The 26,777-nt window shown below is 40.3% G+C and overlaps 1 protein-coding gene across 1 annotated transcript in view; it reads right to left on the bottom strand.

The window, feature by feature from the left end:
• The window catches only part of LOC117288449 (dual 3',5'-cyclic-AMP and -GMP phosphodiesterase 11A-like), a 114,779-nt gene that overhangs the window by 13,312 nt on the left and 74,690 nt on the right, over positions 1-26,777 (bottom strand). Inside the window, exon 7 of the mRNA XM_033769316.1 lies at positions 9,096-9,239. Within this exon, the coding sequence (XP_033625207.1) occupies positions 9,096-9,239 (144 nt within the window). The remainder of the gene's footprint in view (positions 1-9,095; positions 9,240-26,777) is intronic.

Raw genomic sequence — 26,777 nt, 5'->3', positions numbered from 1 at the left:
CCAAGTAAGTTTTGATGCTAACATTTATTTTGAGTATTATCAATGGTGTCCAGTGCCTTTAAGAAAGAGCGGTAATAAAAAAAAAGCAACAGTTATAAGTGTAGGCATTCAACGATGAAGAAGATGCCTCCACGCATTGGGACATTTAATCAATGTCTCAACAACATTGAGTTCCAGGTGCTCTGCAGGCATTGTGATCGCCAGGGCCCGCTGAAATAACAAGGGAAGAGGAGTGTTTAATAACCAGCGTGTGAAATCCTTCTCCTTTTTACTTTCCAACCCTCCCTTTGCTCACACGCTACATTGTCAACTGCCTTAAATGACGGTTACGACAAGACTGATAAACTGACAAGTCATATTTTGGGGGACCTAGATATGTATATTTTAAAGGAATGTTAAAGGCAGTGGACACTATTGGTAATTACTCAAAATAATTATTAGATATAAAACCTTACTTGGTAACAATGTGAGAAGTGGCTCCCTCTGAAGTGCCATAGTTTTTGAGAAATGAGTAATTTTCCACGAATTTGATTTCGAGACCTCAGATTTCGAACTTGAGGTCTCGAAATCAACCATTTAAATGCACACATCTTCGTGTGACAAGGGTGTTTTTTCTTTCATTAATGTCTCGCAACTTCGAAGACCAATTGAGAAGACTGGTCTTTGTCAATTACCAATAGTGTCCACTGTCTTTAAAGAAGGTAGTTTAGTTCCTATGAGTTCCAGCCAGAATCTATGACAGTTAAATATAGGTGCGTTCGTTTAGCTTCCCTGGGTCGACCCCGGTGTGTGGTGTTTTATTTTTCCAGGACGAACGTGGGTAATTATCCGCACACGTTCGTCCTGAAAAAAAAACCCCGCCACACCCCGGGGTCGACCAAGGGAAGCTAAACGAACGCACCCATACACCTTTACACTGCAACGTCACAGCCCGAGTTTTCACCAACCGAGGTTGGAAAACTGTGGGGCGCCGTAAATGCAATAGAAAATGGATGGCCGTAGTTTGTAACAATGTCACACAACTTTTCAAATTTGTTGTACACAACGCAACCAATCATGGGAGGTATTTCATTAATGAAAGTTGGTGGAAAATGCTGCGTTTGGCCGCAACACAAGATCAGATTCTGTTCAAAACATAAAGTGAATGTTTCGGTAGTCTAAACACAGCTACAATCAAATTGGTATGCAACATTAGGCATGACCTTCCAGAATGGAATTTCAAAGTGTTGTTATATAACAATCGGCCGTCCACGCCAACCAGGGCCCAATTTCACAGCGCTGCTTAGCGGCCGATTTTGTGCTTACTTTGCAATTTCTATTTCATAGCGCTGCTAACCGTAAGCACACGAAAAGGCATGCTAACCGTCCGGTGCTAACCGCACGAACACCGACGACGTCACAATGCAAATCCACGGTAAACACACAATATGGCCGCTAAGGCTTAAGCAAATTTTTCTGCTACAGTAAGCACGAAAATTTGCTAACCGTTAGGCAGCGCTATGAAAATGGGCCCTGTGCAGTTTGTTTATAACCAACAGAAACTTATGACAACTGATAACAACCATGACCCACACATGACAGTTTCATGCTTAGCAAAAACTAAGACGGATACCAGATACAGATGTAGACTGGTATTTTGACTGGTTCCTTATCTTGGTCTGGCCAAAATAACCACAGCTAATAGTGTTTATTGACGGGGGAAGAAGGATTCGACATTATTACAGTTTTGATCCATCGGTGGCTAAATGACACTCTGTTCTTGTCAATCAGAATTAGTTTTGTTTCCTAGGGTTATCACCTGCATTTGTTATTGCTGCCACTACACCAAGGTAAGGAGATAGATGCAACAACACCAGGTAACCACAGCAGAATACAAATTAGAATGCTCATACAAAAGGACTTTAATTACTGATGGAGTAAAAAGCAACTACAAAGATGGCGAGGTAAACAAAGATAAGCCCACATGAGGGGGCGCTACATCTAAACACGTACTGGCGCTGTTTCCAGTGTTGCGTCATGCCTTTAAACATGGTGGGCCGCTCATTTTGAAATTCCACTCTTGAAGGTCATGCCTGACTTTGCATACCGATTTGATTGTAGCTGTATTTCAGACCCCTTTTCTCTTGTAGAAAGTGCTACAACCCTCACAGTAACCTAATCCAACCATTCCACAATGGATGACAAACCTTAATGATTTTTCTGTCTCTCACATTCTCTGCCTCAGAATACAGTCAGGCACTTAAGTAACCCCGCACTGGAGTGTGTCAATTTATACACGGCAGCCTTGATCAAGTCTCACCCGTCGTCAGGTTACCCAACATCCCAGTCCCCATAGCACTCAAAGAGTAGACTTGCCCAGATACATTATGACAGGGCTTTATATCTCAGCAGACATTAAACCATTGACATTGGAGTTGAGTTACGGACATGGTATCTCACATAGGCAGGGGAAAGAAAAGAAGAAAACACCCTCAATGGTACGGACAATATATAAGGAGCAAAGTGCAGTCGAGAATAAATATAGGGGACCTGGAAATAATATCAACCCAAAATGTCCCGGCAACGACGGTTGGACGGCTCCCACTACCCAGAGAGATGTCACGTTACTATTAAAGGCCTTACTCTTCAAGTGGCCGGCCTATATAATTAAAACCTCCCTGGAAGAAAAACCTGAACTTTCCTTTGGACTATTTTTTTAGGCAGGCCCTCACAAAAAGCAGCAGTGCCTTGTTATTATTGGGTATAAGATCTTGAACTATAATATCATAAAGGCAGTCATTATTCCTCATGTTGCTAAGGCTGTGATTAAATATTCCCATTAAACCCCGGCTTGAGATCTGAAAATGAACAGTTCAAAAAGAGATAGAGCGAGAAATAATCATTTGGTTTCTTCGTAGACCTAATTTGACTGTATTCCAACCATGCTGAGTTTCGAATCCAACTGAAAAATACAATTATCCCTCTGGTAAGCTTTGGGAAGGCTTCACTGAGTTGCACAGCCTATATATTTATATACACGAAATACACGGTAGCTGGTAGCTTATATAATTTACAATGTTAAATTTGTCATCCATCGACCCAAACTAAATTACATTGTGTTTAAAAAAAACCTCAGGCTCATAGCTGATGGTACGCATAGTGGATGATGCCCACAACGTTACGAACTGTGAATGGTATAACCCCGTTTCAGCCCCAAAGCACATTGCAACGTGCCCCTGTTGGTATAGGTTGACAGCCCAAATCAGTTAAAGACAGTGGACACTTTCGGTAAACAGTGTTGTCCAAGGCCCACACTTCGTGTGTCACAACTTATATATAAAATAACAAACCTGTGAAAATTTAGGCTCAATCGGTCATCGGAGTCGGGAGAAAATAACGGGAAAACCCACCCTTGTTTCCGCACGTTTCGCCGTGTCATGACATGTGTTTACTATAAATCCGTAATTCTCGTTGTCGAGAGTTGATAATTGTTTTAATGTTTTCTCAAAAAGTAAAGCATTCCATGGAATAACATTTCAAGAGAAGTCTTTTGACATTACTGTCTGTAAACCTTGAAAGTTATTTGTAAATCTGTGAACTTTTATTTGTTTTCTGTTCCAAAAGTGTATAATGGCTTTAAGTCTAGCCCTCACCTTAAAAATACAAATCCTGCTGATTTTCAAAAAAGTAAAAACCGAAATCCCAAGAGAGGGTCGAACAACTTTGTAATACCAACATAGTCTCGGTTTGCTCCACTGATTTGATTGGGAAGGTACGGCACAAAACGAGACGGATGTACCGCGACGAGCATGTTATATTTAACGCCATCTACATGTAGTTAATGAATGACCGAAGGAACGGAAGCAATTTACTGTGAATGGTCCCCCAGCTACGGTTGACAGACACCAAAGGGTAACTGGTGTAGCTTCGACCTCGCTTGACGTCATCAATAAAGAGTCCCATAGGGTTGAATGTAAATATAAATTGACCCTCTCTCGTGAGATCAAACGAGGTCGCGGCTAACGGTTACCCTATAAGAATCTACTGCTTTCTTAATAGGGAAATATTAGTATTCTGGACATAAAAACAGTGATGCCCCATGAGTGAACTTAATCACAGCTGCAAGCCTGAGGAAACCTGTCCACAAGGGTGCTTGCTACACCAGGTTAACCCCGAGTTAACCCCGGGTTAACCCCGGGTTAACCCCTCTTCCATAGTTTTCTTTATACGTGTACTACCTGTCATAGGACACAGGACCTACGACTTAATGCCCAATCCGAAGGACAACCATGTGCCGCAACCGGGGCTCGAACCCCAACTCTGCTGATCAGAAAGGGCGACTCATCTATAATCCGATACCGCTATGCTCCGACAAATATTCCGAATAAACGCATGATGTTTTACACGCTAAGGTTTGGATTATGGTTAGGGTTAGAACACTATAACATGGGGCGTATCAGAAACACCAGAGCTTGAATCCATGGGCTCGTAACCGCTCGGCCGTGACACACCACACAGCATTATGTTGTTATCAAAGTTAATAAGACCATAATTTTCCTCTTCTCCACCCAAGAATACAGCTACAATTTACTCTCCCTCATGTGACATGTAATAACTAGAAGTTGACACACATTTCCACCAGGTCACTCTCAATGTTCATCAAAAGGTTAATACAATCACTTGCAATTCCCGCTCCCCATTAAACACAGTTCGTTTAATTAGATTTCAGAATGGAATCAGTCAACATGTCAAACATGGGGACAACACTACTCTCTCTTAGATGTCACTCCCCCTCGCAACCCTTTCCCTAGACTTGATTCAAGCCCCGTTCTCGTGCGAGAGGTCCCTAAGCTTGTCCGCCGCCAATAGGGAGGTTTAGCTGCACGTTACGCGAGCAAAAATGTGAACGTGAACGTCAGAAAATGGTACCGTATTTAGCTGACGTCACCACTTTGGGCTTATTTCATGCTCACGCATGACGTCTGCACGTACCTATACCTGACGTGAAATCTGGTAAGTTCACGTATGCTTAAAACGTCAGATTTTTACAACAACATTTTCCGACGTTCACGTCCACGTTTTTGCTCGCTTAACGTGCAGCCAAACCTCCCTAACAAAGAGCTTTTGTGGTCCTGAGAATGGCGCGGCACATGTTGGAGTTTTCTGATGTTAGGCGATGGGACTGAAAATAGAAGACTTCTCACGGGATTGGGACTTGTATCAAGTCTATACCTCCCTCCCCCGTTGCAGAACACACATCTCTCTCGCTAGACAAGTCCAGATATTAAAAAAAAAAATATTGACATTGTGGACCGTGATAAATTAGGGCTGTCAAATAGGACTTCACTATTTACACCAATGTGTCATGCTTGTGGGTGAATAAAGGCACTAACATGTTTCAATATTGCAGCTGCCGGTATAACAAATTTGAAATGAGGTTTCTAGTAAATTTCACAGAGCTGATGATGCTTATCAAGACAAGGTTATCAGCTAAAAAGCCATGTTACATGTACAACCTTTGACTGGTTTCCTGTTAAATCTTGCTAAGGTTGCTTAGGAAATACTTTCTGCTTTAAGGCAGTGGACACTATTGGTAATTAATCAAAATAATTATTAGCATAGAACCTTACTTGGTAAAGAGCAATGGGAAAGGTTGATAGTATAATACATTGTGAGAAATGGCTCCCTGTGAAGTAATTTTCCACGAATTTGATTTCGATTTCGAGAATAAGAGGTCTCGAAATCAAGCATCTGAAAGCACACAACTTCGTATGACAAGGTTTTTTTCTGTCATTATTTATCTCCCAACTTCGATGTCCCATTGAGCTCAAATTTTCACAGGTTTGTTATCTTATGCATAATATGTTGAGATACACCAAGTGAGAAGACTGGTCTTTGACAATTACCAAGAGTGTCCAGTGTCTTTAATCTTGCTAAGATTGCTAAGGAAAACAATTTTAGGAAATACTTTCTGCTTAAAAATGTAATCGTTTGGGAGTGCTCAGCTGCAGCAAAATATTGAATCGGCCTTCAGTGGCAATGCTGTGCCTCAAGAGACGCCGACAGCGAGGTAAACCAACTCCCACTACAACGCATCTTGATTACATTTCAGAACAAATCGCCCGATTGTGTGTTTGATGAAATTGTATTCACCACAGTTTTCTATTGTCCCGTTGGCAAAAAAAATCTTACGGAATTCTTTTTAATTCAATGACGACAGGAATATTGACCATTAATCTGCTGTTCAATGGCAAACAATTGAATTAATCACGATTAAATCAACCAGAATTCAATATGTTAGGCATACGATGCGAGCTTTTACATTGTTTGGCTCTTTTTTTTTAGTAAGTTATTCCATGGTTTTAATTTGTACTGTGAATACAAATTCTAATATAAGCTCTGGCCTAGGGAAACATATTGGATGAATTTGAAATTCAATAAAGAGATGTTGACAACGATGCACGTACATCTCAACATTATATTTAATTGCCAAAAGTTCATTCGTCAACAAAAATGTTAACCACAAGACATAATGACGCAAGTGTCTTGTATGTCCACGTTTCGCTTAATACAGGCACCGGACACTTTTACTCAAGACAATTATTAGCATAACAACTTACTTGTAACATGCACAGGAGAGCTGTTGATTGTACACATATTGTGAGAAACGGTTCCCTCTGAAGTAACGTAGTTTTTGAGAGAGAAGTAATTTATCACTAAAATGTTCGAGTTTATTTCGAGACCTCACCTGATGTATCGAAATCAAGCATCTGAAAGCAAACAAATTTGTGCAACGAGGGTGTTTTTGTTTTCATTATTCTCTCGCAACTTCGACGACCAATTGAGTTCAAATTTTTACCGGTTTGATATTTTATGAATATGTTGAGATACACCAAGTTAGAAGACTGATCTTTGACAACTACCATAAGTGCCCAGTGCCTTTACAGTACCAAAATAATGGAGAGTATTCCAGCTAATATAGCCTTTCATCGAAGAATCCTTAACTCAACTTTCCACAATTAACATGAATTTGTAACCATTGTTATATGTACAAAACCTATGAATCATTGAGGTTTGGTTTATATTTTATTTTCCGTTCTTTTTTTGTTCCACCGATTGTTTTACTTTGATTGTCATGTTTCAAAGATTGCTTTTTCATTGTACTGCGCTGTAAACATTTTTTTTATATAGTGTGATCTGAATGAGCAAATTGAAACTTGGTGGCATTTTCAAATCCACCAATTTGATTGAGGCTTCGGCTCAGACGAAATTCTTTACTGGACTCTTTCTTTGCCAAGAAAACATAAGAATAGTCACAGTGAAGATTTCAATCTCTATACGACTATTGATGAAATCGGCTCATCATAAATTGCAATACAGCTTTTCACTATTGAGATGTCACAAACTCTTAAAGATGCTATGTTAGATTTTTGGCCCCAAACATTAAAAAATAGATTTCAAAGAGCATCACTCGCTCTAACGAAAACAACTTTTTCTTTTAATGGTCAGTAACCATGACAAAAATTTAAAACGATTCTTATAAAACACATAATAATTGGTCACGTGATATATTGTCGGGATCCCGACAAATACTAAATTTGAGCACTTTATTTCACTGCTACTAATAATTGGCGGACTTTTTCGAGCAATGGCTCAAATGAAAGCTTGTAATTTTCTCGACCCCCATCAAAATACCTGAATTTTAAATCAAAATGTTTGGGTCAAATCGGCCACCAAAATGAAATAGCATCTTTAAACTTTTAGACTGGTCCCCTGTCTTTGGATAAAGACATGCACTGGTCTAATAGGCCAAAACAATTCATTGGATAAACATGTAGTGACGTAAGCTTTCCATATCCATGTTATGATTGGTCCGAGGGTGAAGTAGTTAATGTGAGCTTGCACTTTCGATCGCCTACGTGCAGACGTACCGAATGTGCATAATATCCGTACATCTTGTAGTGTTATTTTTGTATTCACTACGCGATATTGAAGTGTCGAAGTGTGACGTCAGATGTTCAGGCTAACACTTCACAACTTGCCCCAAACAACCGCTTTAAATTATTAGCACACAGAAACATGCAACTGTTGATAATTATACATATCCCTTGGGATTACTTCACAACCTAAACGACAGCTCAATCACTTGAGATCAAACTTAGAATATATCACTGTCTTGGCGTTCGTGCGTGACGCGCACACGTTTTCATTGGTTGCATCCGGGGTGTGTGTCATGTGAGAATTCTAGCATTGGCCGCCATCTTCAGTTGCTGAAAGGCGTTGATGAGTACAAGCATAGGTAGATAGATAGACAGCCAATGGAAACCTGAGGCAAATTTCATCGCGCTGTCGGCAAACAAAAAATGTCGTGCCAAATATAGCAGAAATTTCTGCCAGAGAGTGTCAGCGTTTTTCACGGGTTGGCATTAAAGTAACGCGGCCAGTGTGTGCGTTCACCATGGATTTGCATTGTGACGTCATTCATATTAACACAGTAAGCACTTGAAGGTAAGCATGCGTTTTTAGTGTGCCTACGGTTAGCAGCGCTATGCAATGGAAAACCCGTGATGTAAGTACACAGCGGCCGTTAAAGGACCTGATGGTCAAGTTTGGTAGTTGTCAAAGACCAGTCTTATCACTTGGTGTATCTCAACATATGCATAAAATAACAATACTTTGGAAATTTGAACTCAATTGGTCGTCGGAGTTGCGAGAGAATAATGAGAGGATAAAACACCCTTGTCGCAAGAAGTTGTGTACTTTCAAGTGCTTGATTTCGAGACCTCACGCTTGAGAGCTCGAAATCATTTAAAATATTTTACTTAGAAATTACTTCAAAAACCACGTTACTGCAGAGGGAGCCGTTTCTCACCGTGTTATTATACTATCAACAGTTTTCTGTTGCTCCTTACCAAGTAATTTTTATGCTAACAATTTGTTTGTGTAATTACCAATAGTGTCCGGTGCCTTTTAGCAGCATCATCAAATTGGACAATGCACGAGTGCAAGCTCTGCGGTCAACACTCACCCAACGATATCTCTTGTTGACCTCAACGAGGGGCTATGTTAGACTTGTGACGTCACATGCAAGGGGTCTGATTGCCATATTAAGTTACCTTGAGTGATTCCACTTCATGCGACGTGCTGCACGCATGGTAAGATAAGACCTCTAGCGCCACCTTCTGACGGGCCATAGCTTTGGCTACCTCGTTGTACATCAGCGTGTTGTTGATTCCCAAGCCGCAGAATATCGTGAACGCCTGGAAAGTAGGTTTAAAAGGGACGCTGTGTTACATTTTTAATTTACAATGGAAGACATTTTTGCTCAGTACATGAAAATAATATTAAGCAGAAATGGGTAACAGTCAATATTCCACGTAGTATATATTGCAAGTAATCATAGTTAGTTCATGGTGTTTTTTCGCTAAACAAACATTACAATATGTTTGAGGTGTTTTGTCATTGTGGAGTGCACCTTCACAATTTTATCACAGAAAAGCTTAAAGGATTTGGGTACTTTGTGTAACACAAAACACAATGTCCACAGATTTACGTTTAACTTACAACGTTTGAAGATAATGATGGTAGAAAGCGTACCTTAAACTATTAGTTGCTGAGGTGCTGTAGTTTTTCAGAAATGGGTAACACAATGTCACAAAAATTACGTTGTTACATGCTAAAATAGTTTTCGTCCCATGATCCCTGAGACGAAAATTATTTTCATGACATTGTTTTGCTCATTTCGCAAAAACTTCAGCACGTCAGCAAGTTACATATTTAGGGACGCTTTCTACCATCATATCTTCAAACTGTGTATGTTTATTGTAAATCTGTGGACATTGTGTTTTTTGTCCTACAACAAAAGGGTTCATAGACAACACTGGGGATGCCCACAAAGTCACTTTACTAACATCTTTCAACAACATATAAAATTGGTTCGTACGTCTGTGCGGAACTTTAATGTAGCCCGAGCCCTAAATGTAGCCTGACCTAAATGTAGCCCCAAACATGTACCTAATTGTAGCCCCAACATGTACCTATGCTGCATTTAGGTCCGGGCTACATTTAGGTACATGCTTGGGGCTACATTTAGGTCAGGCTACATTTAGGGCTCGGGCTACATTAAGGTGCCGCACACACGTCAGTTTTTGGAGTTGTTGCTCACATTGCTGCCCATGTCCGAGTTTCTGTCATTGTTGCTCATGTCCGAGTGTAGTTGTAGTTTGGCGCTATTTTTGTTACTCATTTATGTCTAAACAAAATGCTCCATAGCCTTTGTCTACTTTAATGTTTGATATTGTTTAACTCTTCTTAATATAGTCCAACTCAGACTCAATTCAACCTCCATAAAGAGTGTGAAGGTTTTTATTCCTGAAATAAACCACGCAATAATACCAAGATATATTCACAGTCGTACATGATACACCCGAGCATAACACTGTATATAGTCCCTCAAGGGAACAAACACCTTGACGATCGAACCATAGTCACAGACTATCACCTCACTCATAAATAATTTATCAGATCCCCACCACCCCAAATCAAATCAATCAAATCAGTGCAGTAAAAGAATCACTCAGAGAGTGGCCTCTCTTTAGTAGGGAGCGAGTACGCCGTAATCGAATGCACTTTAACGGCCATCATACATGTACTTGAGGCACAGATGTGCGTCGGTGCTATAATTATACCTCTGTAACGAGATATAAATTTTGGTTACAGAACGACACTGCACTCTGGGTCTGTATTATCCGCCCCGCTCTCCTATATAGTGAAGTGACTTAAATGTTATATCATGCACTGTACTGTATCTTGTTTAACAGTTGACATGTGTGGGATTTTTTTATTAGCTGGATGATTTGGAAGTAACGATATGACAAGAGGGGAAGTTGGGTGATCATCTTGCATGTAGGTTCGGGAATATATCGGTATTGGATTGAGGAATCGAGTGGGGATCTAAGTTTTTTTTAAAGGCAGGGATACTTGTTTTAGTTTTTAAAGACCAGTATCCTCACTTAGTGTGCCTTAACATTATGCATAAAATGGTAAAGCTGTGAAAATTTGGGATCAACTGGCAATCAAAGTTGTAAGAAAACAATGCAAAAAAAATTAAAAACACCCTATAGGGTGTTTTGTTGCCCAGAATTGCGTGCTTCAGATGACAGCGAAATACTTCATGTCTGAAGTCTTTCTCAGATTCAAATTTGTGTGTGAAAAATTCCCCTTCAAAGACAGCAGTTTCTGGCAATGTTTTATGGCATAAACCGAGCTATCCAGTGCTCTTAAAGCCATTAGACACTTTCGGTAATCAGTATTGTCCAAAGGCCCACACAAACCTGTGAAAATTTAGGCTCAATCGGTCATCGGAATCGGGAGAAAATAACGGGGAAAACCCAAACTTGTTTCCGCACGTTTCGGCGTGATATGACATTGTGTTTAAAATAAATCCGTTATTCTCGACAACGAGATCTGATAACTGTTTTAATGTTTTCTCAAAAAGTAAAGCATGCCATGGAATAATATTTCAAGAGAAGTCTTTCACCATTACATTCTGTAAATCCTGTAAGTTATTTGTAAATCTGTGAACTTTTTTTTTCTGTTCCGAAAGTGTATGATGGCTTTAACCAAGTAATTTTGAGTAATTACCAATAAATTACTCCCTTTAACACTGGAGAAAAAAACCCACAATCTACTGTATGTCAGTAACAACTTGCTTCATACACTTTAAACGAATATATGTTTCGTTTGAATAAAGCTTGGCTGTTGGGATATTGCGACCGTGCGTCTTAGTATCTTTTTACGTTTCACTTGCCACTCTAAAAACTCCCGGGTCAGAGTTGACCCGAGTTCTGAATCACAAAGAAAGCCTGACCCGACCAATTTCTGAATCAAAATATGGCAAAAAACACTCATTGAAACACGTACAGATTTTCGCATACGTGCATTTGTACTAAAGCCTTGAATTGTTGATCAGGTCTGCCGCCAACATAATGTAATCTATAGCATCAGCTACAAAGCCTTCATGGGATTTACCTTGGTACCCCCCCCCCCCATGACTGCCACATAACTAAAAGTGCTTTCAAAAGGCAAAAGTTGTCCGCCATCTTTTTATAGAGCCTTGGCACCTAGGGTTAAAATCCGGATCAACTGGGTAAATTCGGTATTCGAAATTCAAATCACTTCTGTGCGTGAGTTCCTGTTTAAATGAACAACTCTACAAAAGGGAAAGGAAAAAAAAACCACCATAAAATAGCTCGAGAAATCACCCAAAACCAAGGGCACTATAAATATAACATAACCGTCCTGGCCAGAGTACAATACTCCAGTGTTCCCACGTAATGCTGAAAAAACCTAAATGATTTATAGACCAACTCTCATCAGAACGGTGTACGCATGAGCAAACAGAGGATGCCTTGGAAGGCACGGGATGCACTTCACCCTTTTGTTACATGTCCCGGGTAAATCCTGATCCAAGAGTTTGTTTACTATATTGTTTGTGTAACAATTCTATAGACCATGTGAACCTTGTTTACAATAAGTGTGACCTTGTACATTCCTTAAGTATTCTGGCAGGCACTGTACTACACTGGTCCAATGGGAAAGTTGACATTTTGTGTCATAATTTCCCACGTAAAACCAAGAGTTATGAAAGTAAAAGCTGGACAAGTTTTAAGATGCGCCCCCTTTGATCATATCAAAAGTTGATAAGAACTAAACAGTGCAATCTACATAAAATGAAAGATGTTATGTTTTCTTCCATTGAGCTGTGTACAAATCTTGCCTGCAGGAAGTCCAGGCTCTGTGGCTCTTTTGTGAACATGTGATGTCACTGGTCACATCGTCTATAAAATGGCAAAAAACACCTTAAAAAGCTTGAGAAATCACCCCAAACCAAGGGGCACTATACACAATTATTATCACATATAAAGGTCCTTGACCCTTTACAGCAACCTTTCCCTATCAAATCAAATCTTCGTATGTGTCTGTTCGAGTAAATGGAAGTATAGCCAGCACACATCACACATGGTTGTATAAATGGTTAGAACAGAATACACTTTCCTATTCCATTAAGAACCAACTCTGTCAACCTGAGGCATTTTGTTTTTCTGAACATCAAAATTGGCACTGTCTTAGTGCTTTTTAATTTCTATTCTTCTTAATCGATTCAAAAACCTTAAAGACAATGGACACTATTGGTAATATTGTCAAAGACCAGTCTTCTCACTTGGTGTATCTCAACATTATGCATTAAACAACATAACCTGTGGAAATTTGAGCTCAATTGGTCGTCGAAGTTGCGAGATAATAACGAAAGAAAAAAAAAACACTCTTATCACATGATGTTGTGTGCTTTCAGATGCTTGATTTCGAGACCTCATATTCTAAATCTGAGGTCTTGAAATCAAATTCGTGGAAAATTACTTCTTTCTCGAAAACTACGTTACTTCAGAGGGAGCCGTTTCTCATGTTTTATACCATCAACCTCTCCCCATTACTCGTTACCAAGTAAGGTTTCATGCTAATAATTATTTTGAGTCATTACCACTGTCAAAATCACGAATTTTGTTTTAAGGATGAGAGTTCTGTACCACAGAAAAAAACCTGACCATCCGGAGAAAGCACTATTTCAAATGATGCAACAGTCTTGCGGGGCACATTCAATGAAACTATTATACAATGGAGACAAGTTTTCCCAAAATAGGAATGACGTTTGGGGAGGGGGAAAACCACCTTCAATGGTTATACGATGGAACCGTGGGTCAAAATTAGTGGGTCAAAATTAGTCCCCCTGGGTCTGATCTCAACCTCGTTTAGTGCGGTTCGAATTACGGGTACAAGAAGGGGAACAGGTACTATATCATATGGTAAGATGAGACATGGATACACGTTGGCAACAAACATGTTGAAGTATATGCCTATTGGCGATGTCACGAGGAGTTGAATTAAATGAAGTATGCAACCTGTAAGGTGGGGCAATAGACCTTACTCACGGTGCAACTATCTTGAATTTCTCCCCTTATATCAATGTTACCAAACCGAGGCTTGAAGAACAAACAAAGTAGTCAGGTTCCTAATTGCAAAATGATTATTAGCATTCATTACTGCTATTCGATACAAAGAACATGACACAGATGTTGGCAGCATGAAAAATGTCTATACTCTGCATAGGGAGCAAGTTAATAATCATCACCAATGTGACAAGGGACCACGCATAGACACTGCAGAACGAATGTGCAATGCTGCATAGACTAATATAACTCTTATTAGGGTTGTAATACGCAGGAGCAAACAGAGAATGCCTCGGAAATAGGGGACCCTTTTCACAATTGTGTTACATGTGTCGGTGTAAAAGGATAAACATCTCCACAAATGGCTTAATTTATTGGGCGTTCCCCTTGTGTTCTGATGAACCATGCCATGTTTTACCAACAAATTGTGCCCACAAATATTTCTTACTTGAACAGCCATGCAGGAGGAGGCATAAAGGCGTACCACCCAGTAGTCGGGGTGGGGTGGGGCTGGGCAAATTCAGGCAACCAATGGGGCAAGAAGCAAAAGAAAAAGAAATGTGTACAGATGTTTTACATTTCTGGCAAACTAAACCCTTGCCCCCTTAAACCGAAGAGTCCCCATACGCACATTAATCCATATGTTTTTTTACAACTCCTCGGTTCAAATTGGTAGACAACCTTAAACGAAAAGAGTTGTTTCAAGCAATGCCTTATCACCACTTGATCCATGAACGTACATTCCTCACCCAAGCTTTACGTCATATTTACTATCTCCTTTAAAGGTACATCTGGTTAGATTGCACCTGTAGGAGTAGGGCATCCTCTAGACGGGTCCTATTACACAACCTCGCCCCCCGGGGGAGCGTATTCCAGCGAGACAAATCGATCCAGGCCCTCCGAAATATAGCCCCCGTACTTTTGTCGTTTTCATCGGCGGGTTCACAGAAGGGGTATATGTGGCTGAATCCAAAGGTCAGTGTGCTGCTTCGGAAGAGGAGGCTGTTCTTCACACTTGGACTAAGATGAGAGCATTGTGAAAGGCTTTCTCTTTATGTGCTGAGTAACTGAACTCTTTGCGGTGACGTTCTTTGGTTGAACGTCTTCCCCTGGACAAGAAAACATCTCGGCAAGTGTCTGGAGAAAGGCTGACCTGGTTTCAGGTACAAAAACCCATCCATCTCGAATTCTATTTTGAAAATTTATATATATCTGTTTGGTGGCTGGATTTTTTTCGGATCTTTCATGACAACGTCCAACCGTGGTTTCAGGATTGACTTTCTAAAGGTAGACCAAAACATTATCATCAATGCTAAATTGTACATTATTTCATACTGTGGTTGTCCTATAAGGCTATATAATGCTGTGTTCATACTGAGTGGCCGACAAAAACTACTGGTAAGCCCACACACGTTTTATGATTTTTTTGAAGGAATTTTTGAGAGCAGTTTGACACTCTCGATCACTGTATGGTATGGCAACACCATGGCAGATGACCGAAAACGCCTCAATCGTGTATAGTCGGCACTGCTAGCTTTACTATTGGTCGTGAGCTTCCTGCTTTGGATAAACATTATGCTGCACGGGTTCTGTAGAAATCTAGATCTATTATTTCGGATGAATTTCACTCCTTCGGGCTTTTTTTCAAGTTTGTAAATAACATGGAAACTAATTTGTTTAAACCTTAGTTAACTGTTTATTCATATTCTACTCATCAAAACACATATTTTAGTGACAAAAGCTTTATTTTGACAAAATACCACTTCCAGGTGACTTTAAGGGGTTTCTGCAAGCCGAAGTGAATTTCACTGTATATGTTTTCATATGTGTGACAATAAACAATTGAATTGAATTGAATTGAATTGCATTGAAAAAAAAAACCCCCACATTATCCTCCAAACACAGATGGCTTCTCGATATACTTTCCCGTTGTGAAATAGTGACATAAGATATAATTATAAACTAAAGACACAGATAGTCCTCTGTCACACGGGGAGCCATTTCGAAATTATGTTAAAACTATATATCATAAGCAACGGACCCTTGCTAAACTGCTGTGTCATTTCTATTGGGCTCTGACTATACGGGATCATTGATCTCAGCATGTTTATAATTCACTCATTACCGTCTAGCACCTAAGGTTAACAGTCTAACACCTCTGCACCTTGTTTCAAACATCAGCAGGTGCGAGTCAGAGCTAACCCCCAGGGACAGAGTCCCGCTCTCAAGCCACCCTTGCAGGTGGCAGATATTAAACCCCGGACTAGAATCTTTCCTGTGCATTATTTATCAGGATCTACGGTTTTCTTTTGACAGCTTTTTCTTTTCTTTAGTGTGGTTCCATTGCAACGTCAGTGGGTTTGTATGGCCTACCCTCCGAGGACATTGTTCAATAGGGACAAATAGGTCCTCACTAGTCGGTTCTTTGTTTTCATAGGTCCATAGTCATTGCGTACAAAACCAATCGGGATTGCTTCAATACAAGAACAACAGAAAGTACAAAAGGTGTCCTCTAACGACTGTGGTGTTAATGTGGGTGTGTGTGTGTGTGTGAAGGCCCTGGACACTATTGGTAATTACTCGAAATAATTATTGGCATTACAATTGCTGGTTATAACGAGCAATGGGGAGCGACTGATAGTATAAAACATTGTGAGAAACGGCTCCCTCTGAAGTAACGTAGTTTTTGAGAAAAGAGGTAATTTCTCAATCAAACAATAAAATACTTCAGCTGAAGCCTTTTATTATGCATCTGAAAGCACACAAATTTATGAAACAATAGCTCTAGCAACTGCGATCACCAATTGAGTCCAAGCTTTTCATTTGTTTGTTATTTATGCTAATTTTGGGATACACCAAGAGAGAGAACTGGTCTTTGACAATTACCAAAAGTGTCTGATGCCTTTAAAAGCACTTAAGCTCGTTGAGCTGGATGTTAAATAGAGAATGGGGAAGATGTACAGTGTGATGAATGGCTGACGACATCCATCGAGTGTTTTTCTCTGCAGTAGCAGAGAGAAACTAAAGGTCAACGGGTACATTTTGATTTGGATCCGGTGTTCCTTTAAAAAGGCACTTGACACCTTCGGTAATTGTCACAGACCAGTATTCTCACTTGATGTATCCCAACATATGCATAAAATATTAACAAACCTGTGAACATTTGGGCTCAAACTGTTTATCGACTATGCACGCTAAAAGGCTTCAGCTGAAGTATTATACTATTTGAGTTAGAAAGTACCTCTTTCTCAGAATACTCTCAACAGCTCCCCACTGCTCGTTACCAAGCAAGTTTTATGCGAACAATTATTTTGAGTAATTACCAATACTGTCCAGAGCCTTTAAAGAGAGAATGGGGAAGATGTACAGTGTGATGAATGGCTGACGACATCCATCGAGTGTTTTTATCTACAGTGGCAGAGAGAACTAAAGATCACGGGTGTGTTGGGATTTGAATCCGGGATTCTTAAAAGCACTGGATGGACTATAAATTGTCAAATACCAGTATTTTCACTTAGTGTACCTAAACAATGCATAAATTAACAAACCTGTGCAATTTGGGCTCAACTGGTTATCTCATTTGCAAGAGAATAATGAACGAAAAAAATACCCGCCATTGTTGGTGACAGGCTTCCGATGAAATCTTTTTACTGAGTGAGAAATAACCTTTCTCAAAATTGACTTACTTCAGAGGGAGCCGTTTCTCACAATTTTTTATACTATCAATAGCCCTCCATTTCTTGCTACTATTTTTTTGCTAAAAACTATTTTGGGTAATTACCAATACAGTCCAGAGCCTTTAAAGAAAGAATGGGGAAGATGTACAGTGTGATGAATTGGTTGACGACATCCGTTGAGTGTTTCTCTCTGCACTATAACAGAGAGAACTATAAGATCAACGGGTGCGTTGTGATTTGAATCCGGGGTGCTTAGCAGTGACTTGAATATCCTGAACCCTTAATGGTCATTCTTCTCATAAAATGCTGAAAACACCTGAAAGGTATTAAGCAGAAATCACAATCAGTATTTGCGGCGTTTCATGGGACACCTGATCAGAATTTGTAGTGGATTGCCAGTCTCTGTTTTAATCACACCCGTTCGAACAAAATTATTCAGTAACGACAGCTGTGTTATGGATTTTGTTATGGTTTATGGTGGATGACTTCCAGGAAATGTCAATATTGATTGGGGCTTGGAGGGAAATATGGAATACAAGGATAAAACAAAAACCCGAATATTTCCATATTTACTTGGTGTTAAATGTCAGCGACGCGGGATGGCAGCAGACTTGCACTATGCGCATGCTCAGAACAACGTAAACAATGATAGTTGTATGTTCCCTGACACACAGTGTTTCAAAGTCTTCTAATCGGCGATAAAGACCAATGTTTTGGGGTTATTTTTGCCCCACAACGATGTATGGTATGCATGCGGGTTAATTAAGATCCAATCCGGGTCAATCCTGACCCAGATCAGAGTATTCTAATCGCACCCCAACCTGGGTTAGTGGATTGTAATATTGTGCACTCGACAGCTTTCTTCCGCTTGATATCTGAAACACTACAATCTCTTTTCGACAGAAAATAGTAAAAACACCTGTGACTCAAAATGTTGTGATATAGCACTACACGATTAACACATGCAATCTGTCCAACGAATGGGTCCAGGTGTTTGATCTCTTTGACGTTCTACAGACCACTCCCTCACGTCCCAACTCTTTAGGCCGTGTCCAGTGGCTACGGCTAGATTGCTGCGTCATCATGCATCGAAATATAGGGCGTCCTTAAAGCAACACCCTTAGCAGAAGTCGTAGCCGTAGCTGTAGCCGCTAATTCAGTAATGCGCGTAAACTAATCAAGTACACTTATCGTATAGAGAATGGGAGCACACAACCGATATCTCATCTTATTAAGCCTCATCTTAACAGCAGTTTAGCAGTGGTCCATTGCTTCATTTGAGCATGTTGTCAACATTTTACAAATTGCAAGGCCGGCCAGGGTCTCAAAGTAAAATCCTCACGGCCTTAAAGTCACTGCATGTTCCATTTCTATTCATCAATACCCCATTAATACATGCAACCACGTCCACAGCAACCTGATAACCAAGCTGGCGGTGAAACATTGATGAGGAAAGGAAAAGAAAGATCGAGACCCCAATATCAGATACACGTACACACCGGCGACAAAGCCAGCAGACTTGATTAGATTAATGCATGTGTACCATTCTAAATTAAAATACGCTAATGCAGATCTCTGTGAATCATGGACCGACGCAATTTGCATGAATACAGAGAGAGAGAGAGAGAGAGAGCTTGAAATACTAAAGGGACATGCATGTAGTTGTTATACTGAACTGTAGAATATGTAACAACCCTGGACTTCCCGCAGGCACGAAAGGTTTACAAGTCAATGGGAAGAATTCCCTCGAGAAACAGCGGACCAGTTTATGTTGTAAAAAAAATCAGCGGGTATACGTTCTTGTACTAGTCACACAAAACTTTTAATTATGTTTTTCATGCGTATTTTCTTAAATAAATACGGTAAGTACAGATCTCCTTGTCTGAGGGACCGACCAATTTACACATTACAGAGAGAGACGGTATACTAAAGGGACATCCAATACTGAACTGTAGACTATGTAACAACACACACCAGACTTCCTTCAGGCACGACAAGTTAACAAGTCAATGGAAGAATTCCCTCGAGACAGCGGACCAGTCTATGATGTAAAAAAAAAAAAAAAAAAAAAAAAAAAAACAGCGGGTAAACGTTCTTGTCATGGTCAATCAAATCTTTAAATTATGTTTTTCATGCGTATTTTCTGAACTAAATACGGTAGAACAAATTTCTGTGTATGGGGGACCGACCAATTAACATAAATACAGACCGAGACGGTATGCTGAAGGGACATTCATGTAGTGTTCCTGCTGAATTGTACACTATAACAAACCAGAATTTCATTCAGGCACGACAAGTTTACAAGTCAATGGAAGAATTCCCTCGAGACAGCGGACCAGTCTATGTTGTAAAAAAAAACAGCGGGTAAACGTTCTTGTCCTGGTCAATCAAATCCTTAAATTATGTTTTTTCATGCGTATTTTCTGAACTAAATACGGTAGAACAGATCTCTGTGTATAGGGACCGACCAATTTCACATAAGTTCAGGGAGAGAAGGTACACTGAAGAGACATCCATGTAGTGTTCCTGCTGAACTGTAGACTATGTATAACAACCCAGGACTTCATTCAGGCACGACAAGTTTACAAGTCAATGGAAGAATTCCCTCGAGTCTATGTTGTAAAAATAAAACCAGCGGGTAAACGTTCTTGCTCTGGTCACTCAAAACTTTAAATTATGTTTTTCAAGCGTATTCTCTCAGAAGTCAGGGAAACTGGGATTTTAACTGAATTCGTATGCAGAGACAAAACGCCAGTTGCTACTGGCCAGTGTATCGCACTAGGGGGTTTTAAAAGAGGGTTTTAAAAAAAGGCTTAACCGTCCGAATTTTTTTTTGCATTTCCATGTGAGGAATGTTACATTGGTGTTCTCCGTTCTCACCATTGTAATCCATTTTTGTCTGATGAGGAACAAAATAAAGATGGTTCTAGGACTGAGCCTTTACAACGAATAACTGTCGCGACTATGTTAATACATGCCGGTAATACATGGCTAAATTCCGGAGTAAAATCCAATATAATGTCTCTCTGTATGTTGTGATTATAAGCCAGTAAGGAGATTACATCTACAGAGACGCAAAGAGGCAGTCATCAATGTCTCCGTATGAGTAAAGAAGAGAAATTGCAACGTCTCGCCCCAAATGACATCTAGAATAAACACATTCTGACATCTCCACATTTTAACCTTTAAAGAGTTCCGCTTGATCGAGAATGTAGTCAGTCAGGCAGCTGGCAATCAATCGATAAGAGAGGGGAGAGACGGGGGACGCAGGAATGATAAAATGGGCACAACCACGTACCTTGGGGAACCACCCAAGCACAAACAACATCCCGTAGACGAAGAATGAGTGAATGTGCACATTTGAAAGAAAACACCCCAGAAGTCAAAGGGGTGGCTGAGGCGGGGGGGGGGGGGGATTTAATTACGCTGCCTTGATCAATCAGTGTTAACGGTAACAGAGGGTAAAGAGGGTAGACGGGGTAGGAGTGGCAAAATGGGCACATCCACGTACCTTGGGGAACCTTGCATGCACAAACAAATCCCGAAGACGAAGAATGAGTGAACGGGTACATTTGGGAGAAAACACCCCAGAAGTCAAAGAGGGTGGGTGGGCTGGGGGGGGGGGGTAAGAGGGTGGGGGTAATCAGGCAGCCTCATCCAATCAGTGTTAACGGTAAGGGAGGGGAAGATGGGGTAGCAGGAGTGATACAATGGGCACAACTACGTACCTTGGGAAACCTTGCATGCACAAACAACAAGAATATATCTACAAGAAATCAAAGTGGGTGGGTGTCGCAGGGGTCTTAAACAGCTACCTGAGCGGAATGTTTTTAACGGAAATGGTATTTTAACTTGTTTATAATGCAATTGTTCACCATTTTAATGTAATTTTGATATGTGTACACTTCTGAATTTTTCGTAATTATCGATTAAAAAATCTGGGCCCAACCTAAAGGTTTTGAAAACTAAAATCACTTCTGCCGTTGATGGTGTGCGTCTAAGGACAATGCCTCTGACGTCATTTGTGGGAGTTTGCTTTGTTATACCTCCACGCTGCAACAAAGCGGCTTTACAGATTGGAGCTCCCAACTATGACGTTTTGAGAGTGATCACGTAACAGAGCTTTACGCAAATTTCTGAGAAAAGCACTGGATAAGGGTATTCGAAATGATTGTTTTTTTACACAATTAAAATCTATTTATAATCATATGACTTGATTTCCTTATTTATTGAAAACATTTTAAATGAAATTCAGCAAAGTTCACGACTTGACATTTTCGTTCAAGCAGGTCTTTAAGGAATAAGGGATTTAATTACGCTGCCTTAAGCAATTCATCATGCCTCCTGGGCATGGCACGACTCCCCTGCCCTGATTGAGATACATCTTTTCCAAATGCTCACTATATCAACCCATTTCAGAAAACCAGTATAATAACGTCCCAAGTAATGAGAGACACATGTTTGTAGTGGTTAAGCAAGAATCCAATATTTTCTGACGTCATAGGCAAATCGTCTACAGTTTATTTGACTGAAAACAATCATTTTAAATAGCGTCATGACATACACAGACAAATTAACAACCCAAACTGCTGGTTAAAATTCGATCTAGTACAACTTGATGAACAAATCGCTGTTAATGATTCTCTCTTTTTCTCATAAAGCTGAAAATCACTTGCACTCCCGTGTTGAATATCAACGGCTCTTGTATAAGGGCGAGGGCTCATGATCTCCAATTACTCTCGTCTCCTCTGAAATGCCAAACATGGTTTTGAATAATACTCATGTTGATCTGTAGTTCAGCGTGTTAGTAACCTATACCTCATGGATCGGGTTTCCATTTAATTGCGATCCTTGTCAGGTTCTTCCTCGAGTCCATTTAAAGACACTGGACACTATTGGTAATTGTCAAAGACATAGTCTTCTCACTTGGTGTATCTCAACATGTGCATAAAGTAACAAACCTGTGAAAATTTGAGCTCAATTGGTTGTAGAAGTTGCGAGATAACTATGAAAGAAAAAACACCCTTGTCACACCAAGTTGTGTGCGTTTAGATGGTTGATTTCGAGACCTCAAGTTCTAAATCTGAGGTCTCGAAATCAAATTCATGGAAAATTACTTCTTTCTCGAAAACTATGGTACTTCAGAGGGAGCCGTTTCTCACAATGTTTTATACTACCAACCTCTCCCCATTACTTGTTACCGAGTAAGGTTTTATGCTAATAAATATTTTGAGTAATTACCAATAGTGTCCACTGCCTTTAATTGCGATCATTGTCAGGTTCTTCCTCCATTTAACCGCACCTCTCCAACAAATAGCGCACGTTCGGGATTTTTTTCCGTACATCAAAATTGCCATCCTCAACAATTTTCAAAATTTTTACCCGAGGTAGCATCGTATAACCCTTGAGGGCTGTTCTCCCGAAACTTAATTCCAATTTTGGGAATACTTATCTCACGTTGTATAATAGTTTCATTGAATGTGCCTTGCAGACTGTTGAATTGATGCATCATTAGAATGAGTGCATTCTCCGGATGGCAATTTTTGTGTCTGCAGTACAGCATTGCCATCCCCAAAAATTGTCATGGTGTTTTCTTTTTAAGGGTTCCCCATTTTTAATCGATTAAGAAGAAGAAGAAAAAATACCAATCGAAAAGCACAACGACAGTGGCAGTTTGATGTATAGAAACAGTGGCAGTTTGATGTATAGAAAGAAAACCAATTTCGTCAAGATGAAACAAGGAGCGTGTGAAGAACAGGGCCCAATTTCATAGAGCTGCTAAGCACACAAATATGCTTAGCATGAAACTTCTTCCTTAATAACAACAGGATTACCAACCAAATTTCCATTTGTTGCATATTGCTTGTTACTGGTATTCAGGTGTTTAAACCGTGTGGAGCTTTGGTTGGTAATCCTGTTTTTATCGAGGCAGAAATTTCATGCTAAGCAAATGTTTGTGCTTAGCACCTCTATGAAATTGGGCCCAGATGAGAGATGACGGCAGATTGGGTAAGGACAGTAAATGGGGTGGGGAGGGAACAGCAGGGGATTTTGAACAAAGACAACGCAGTTCTAGCTAGCCAGGATTAATAAGTTTACATAACATGATGAATACATTCGACTACATAACAAAATATTTTGCACTTTTGGAGAACAAAAATCCCCATTGAAAAGCACTACGACAGTGGCAATTTTAATGTACAGAAAGAAAAAACTTCCGTCCTAGGCATGATTCAACTCCGCCTGTCAAACACGGCTGAACTTCCTCTCTCTAGCGTTGTTTGTCTTGTATACAATTTTATCTCGCCATCAAACATGACTAGAATGAACCGAGAATCATTTAGAATTCCTCTTTCCATTCCCCATTTCCTTCCCTCCCCTCACCAGTTGAGAGGTACTCATGTGCAAATAGACAGTATCCCACGGTCGCCTATGGCAACCGATTTCCAGTACGGTTCCAACCACGACACGGGGAGGAAACTGAAGGCAGTCTGCGATTATTACATGATGAAATTACACAGCTGTAAATTGCGACTACTTCAAAAGTTTGTCTGTCTGTTCCCTGCATAGGTCTTTATACATCAGTGCATATGAAATGCAATTAAGTACAAACTCTTTCAATGAAACCACATTACGAGAGTGCAGTAAGTGCAGAAAGCACAAAGTAAAACGTATGTTCATCATTCTGGTTGTTACTCCGAAACGTAATGATCTTGACAATTGAGTTGGCAAATAAGCACTGCAGCTATTGGTACCGCAAAGCATTTTGAGAAACTATTCCCCTTTAAGGGATATGGTTTTAGAGAGAGAGAGAGAGATTTAAAAACATGTCAATCTGAGAAACGTTTCTGCATGAAATGTTTCTCAGTTTGTCTACTCCAAGTACTGATTAATATTCCTGCGTTGATATAACCTGTTTAAGAAATCCACATCAATTCTATACTCATAGCTTTACTATTTCAGGTATAAACAAAACCAAGGACAGTTAAAAAAAACAAAAACACTCTAACTCAGGGATGAACCCGTACATGACCTCAAGTGTTGTTCGCTCGTTGGGATGTGGTACCTCTATACTGCTTTTAACCCCATTCCAATGATATCTTGATCAAGTGCAAGGGCAATGCAATCGGCCCAGCCGTGACTCTGTAGGTAATTTCTACAACTTAAAAACATCTACCTTACAACCACGGATCGCTCGGCCATTGTCCAAATGTCGAATGTTAATGGTGTCAGTATAGGGACCAATCCATGCAAAGCAACACGGGGACCTCTTCATACGTGTAGATCAACTAGTTCTATTGCTAGCGAATGGAATCACGTCAGTAAAGTTAGTGATCTTGATGTCCAGTATCCAATATCGATGTACATAGTAGACATTCACCGTACAAACCCATGTCAATGTCCAATATCCGATATCGATGTACAAGGTAGACATTCACTGTGCAAACCCACGTCAATGTCCAATATCCGATATCGATGTACAAGGTAGACATTCACTGTAAAAACCCATGTCAATGTCCAATATCCGATATCGATGTACAAGGTAAACATTCACCGTGCAAACCCATGTCAATGTCCAATATCCGATATCGATGTACAAGGTAAACATTCACCGTGCAAACCCATGTCAATGTCCAATATATATCCGATATCGATATATAAGGAATACATCCACTGTACAAACCCATGTCAATGTCCAATATCCGATATCGATATACAAGGAATACATCCACTGTACAAACCCATGTCAATGTCCAATATCCGATATCAATGTACAGGGAATACATCCACTGTACAAACCCATGTCAATGTCCAATATCCGATATCGATGTACAAGGTAGACATTTACAGTACAAACCCATGTCAATGTCCAATATCCGATATCGATGAACAAGGTAGACATTCACCGTACAAACCCATGTCAATGTCCAATATCCGATATCAATGTACAGGGAATACATCCACTGTACAAACCCATGTCAATGTCCAATATCCGATATCGATGTACAAGGTAGACATTTACAGTACAAACCCATGTCAATGTCCAATATCCGATATCGATGAACAAGGTAGACATTCACCGTACAAACCCATGTCAATGTCCAATATCAGATATCGATGTACAAGGTATAGACATTCAGAATGACAATTTTACTCTCTTGTCCGCGTGGTGTCAATCTCGCTCCTTTGAGAGTAAAAGTCAATCTGTGGGACTCTTTTTGAGTGAAATTAAAACGGACTTCACTCTAAATCGAGTTGAAAATACCCGATTTCACGCGAAAAAGAGTTGTCCGCCATATGGCTAGTTGCAAGAGTGCCTTTTCACTCTTTTACATACCTGACCCTTTCCTGGGTCAGTTGATCATGAATCTTTGCCGAAATGACTCAGATATCGGTCATTCTAATGAAGAGCCCGAGTTGAAGTACCTAGTTTCTAACGACGTCCTAGGGTCAGCCTGACCCGCAAATGGGCCAGACCATCTGATTCCGATATCCGGGTAACTTCTGACCCGGGAATTGTGTAATAGTCTAATCCGAACGGTATTCCTTGCATCAAGAACTTTCACTGGTGTGTGGTTGAATAAACATGAAAACTCATTTTAAATACTTCAGTACTAATTTTCGGTACCTAATAGAGCTTTTCGCAAATACCCATTGCGCAAGCGCTAAATGTTGGACGAGGTGTATGCTGGTCTAGCTAGGGCTCAAACTTCGAGCAAGTTCGAGTGCGCACGTTAAGTCCACCAGTGGTCGAACACAGACTAGCAACGCACATGCACAGTGACGTACTCACCCAAACGACTCCTTTGGTAGTCTAGTCAACCTTCCATCTTTTCGCTAAAGTGTCACTGGTTCCACTCTGCGCTAAACACATGTTAGAATGGAACATGCTGTTGGGACCAGTGAAGAAACCATGGGCTCGAGGCTGGTTCCAAATGGTCGACCACAGTACTCAACCAATGGTCGACCAGCCTGGGTTCGAGTCAAAATGGTCAACCTTTAGTTAACCATTGTACGCACTCGAACTTGCTCTTGATTGTATAGCTAGACCAGCATGCACCTCATTCCACGCCAAGAGCGCACGTACCGAGTATTAGCAAAAATGTCTATGGAG

The sequence above is a fragment of the Asterias rubens genome, chromosome 3 (genome assembly GCF_902459465.1).
Source record: "Asterias rubens chromosome 3, eAstRub1.3, whole genome shotgun sequence".
Taxonomy (NCBI): domain Eukaryota; kingdom Metazoa; phylum Echinodermata; class Asteroidea; order Forcipulatida; family Asteriidae; genus Asterias; species Asterias rubens.
This window is presented reverse-complemented; position numbering and strand designations above follow the sequence as displayed.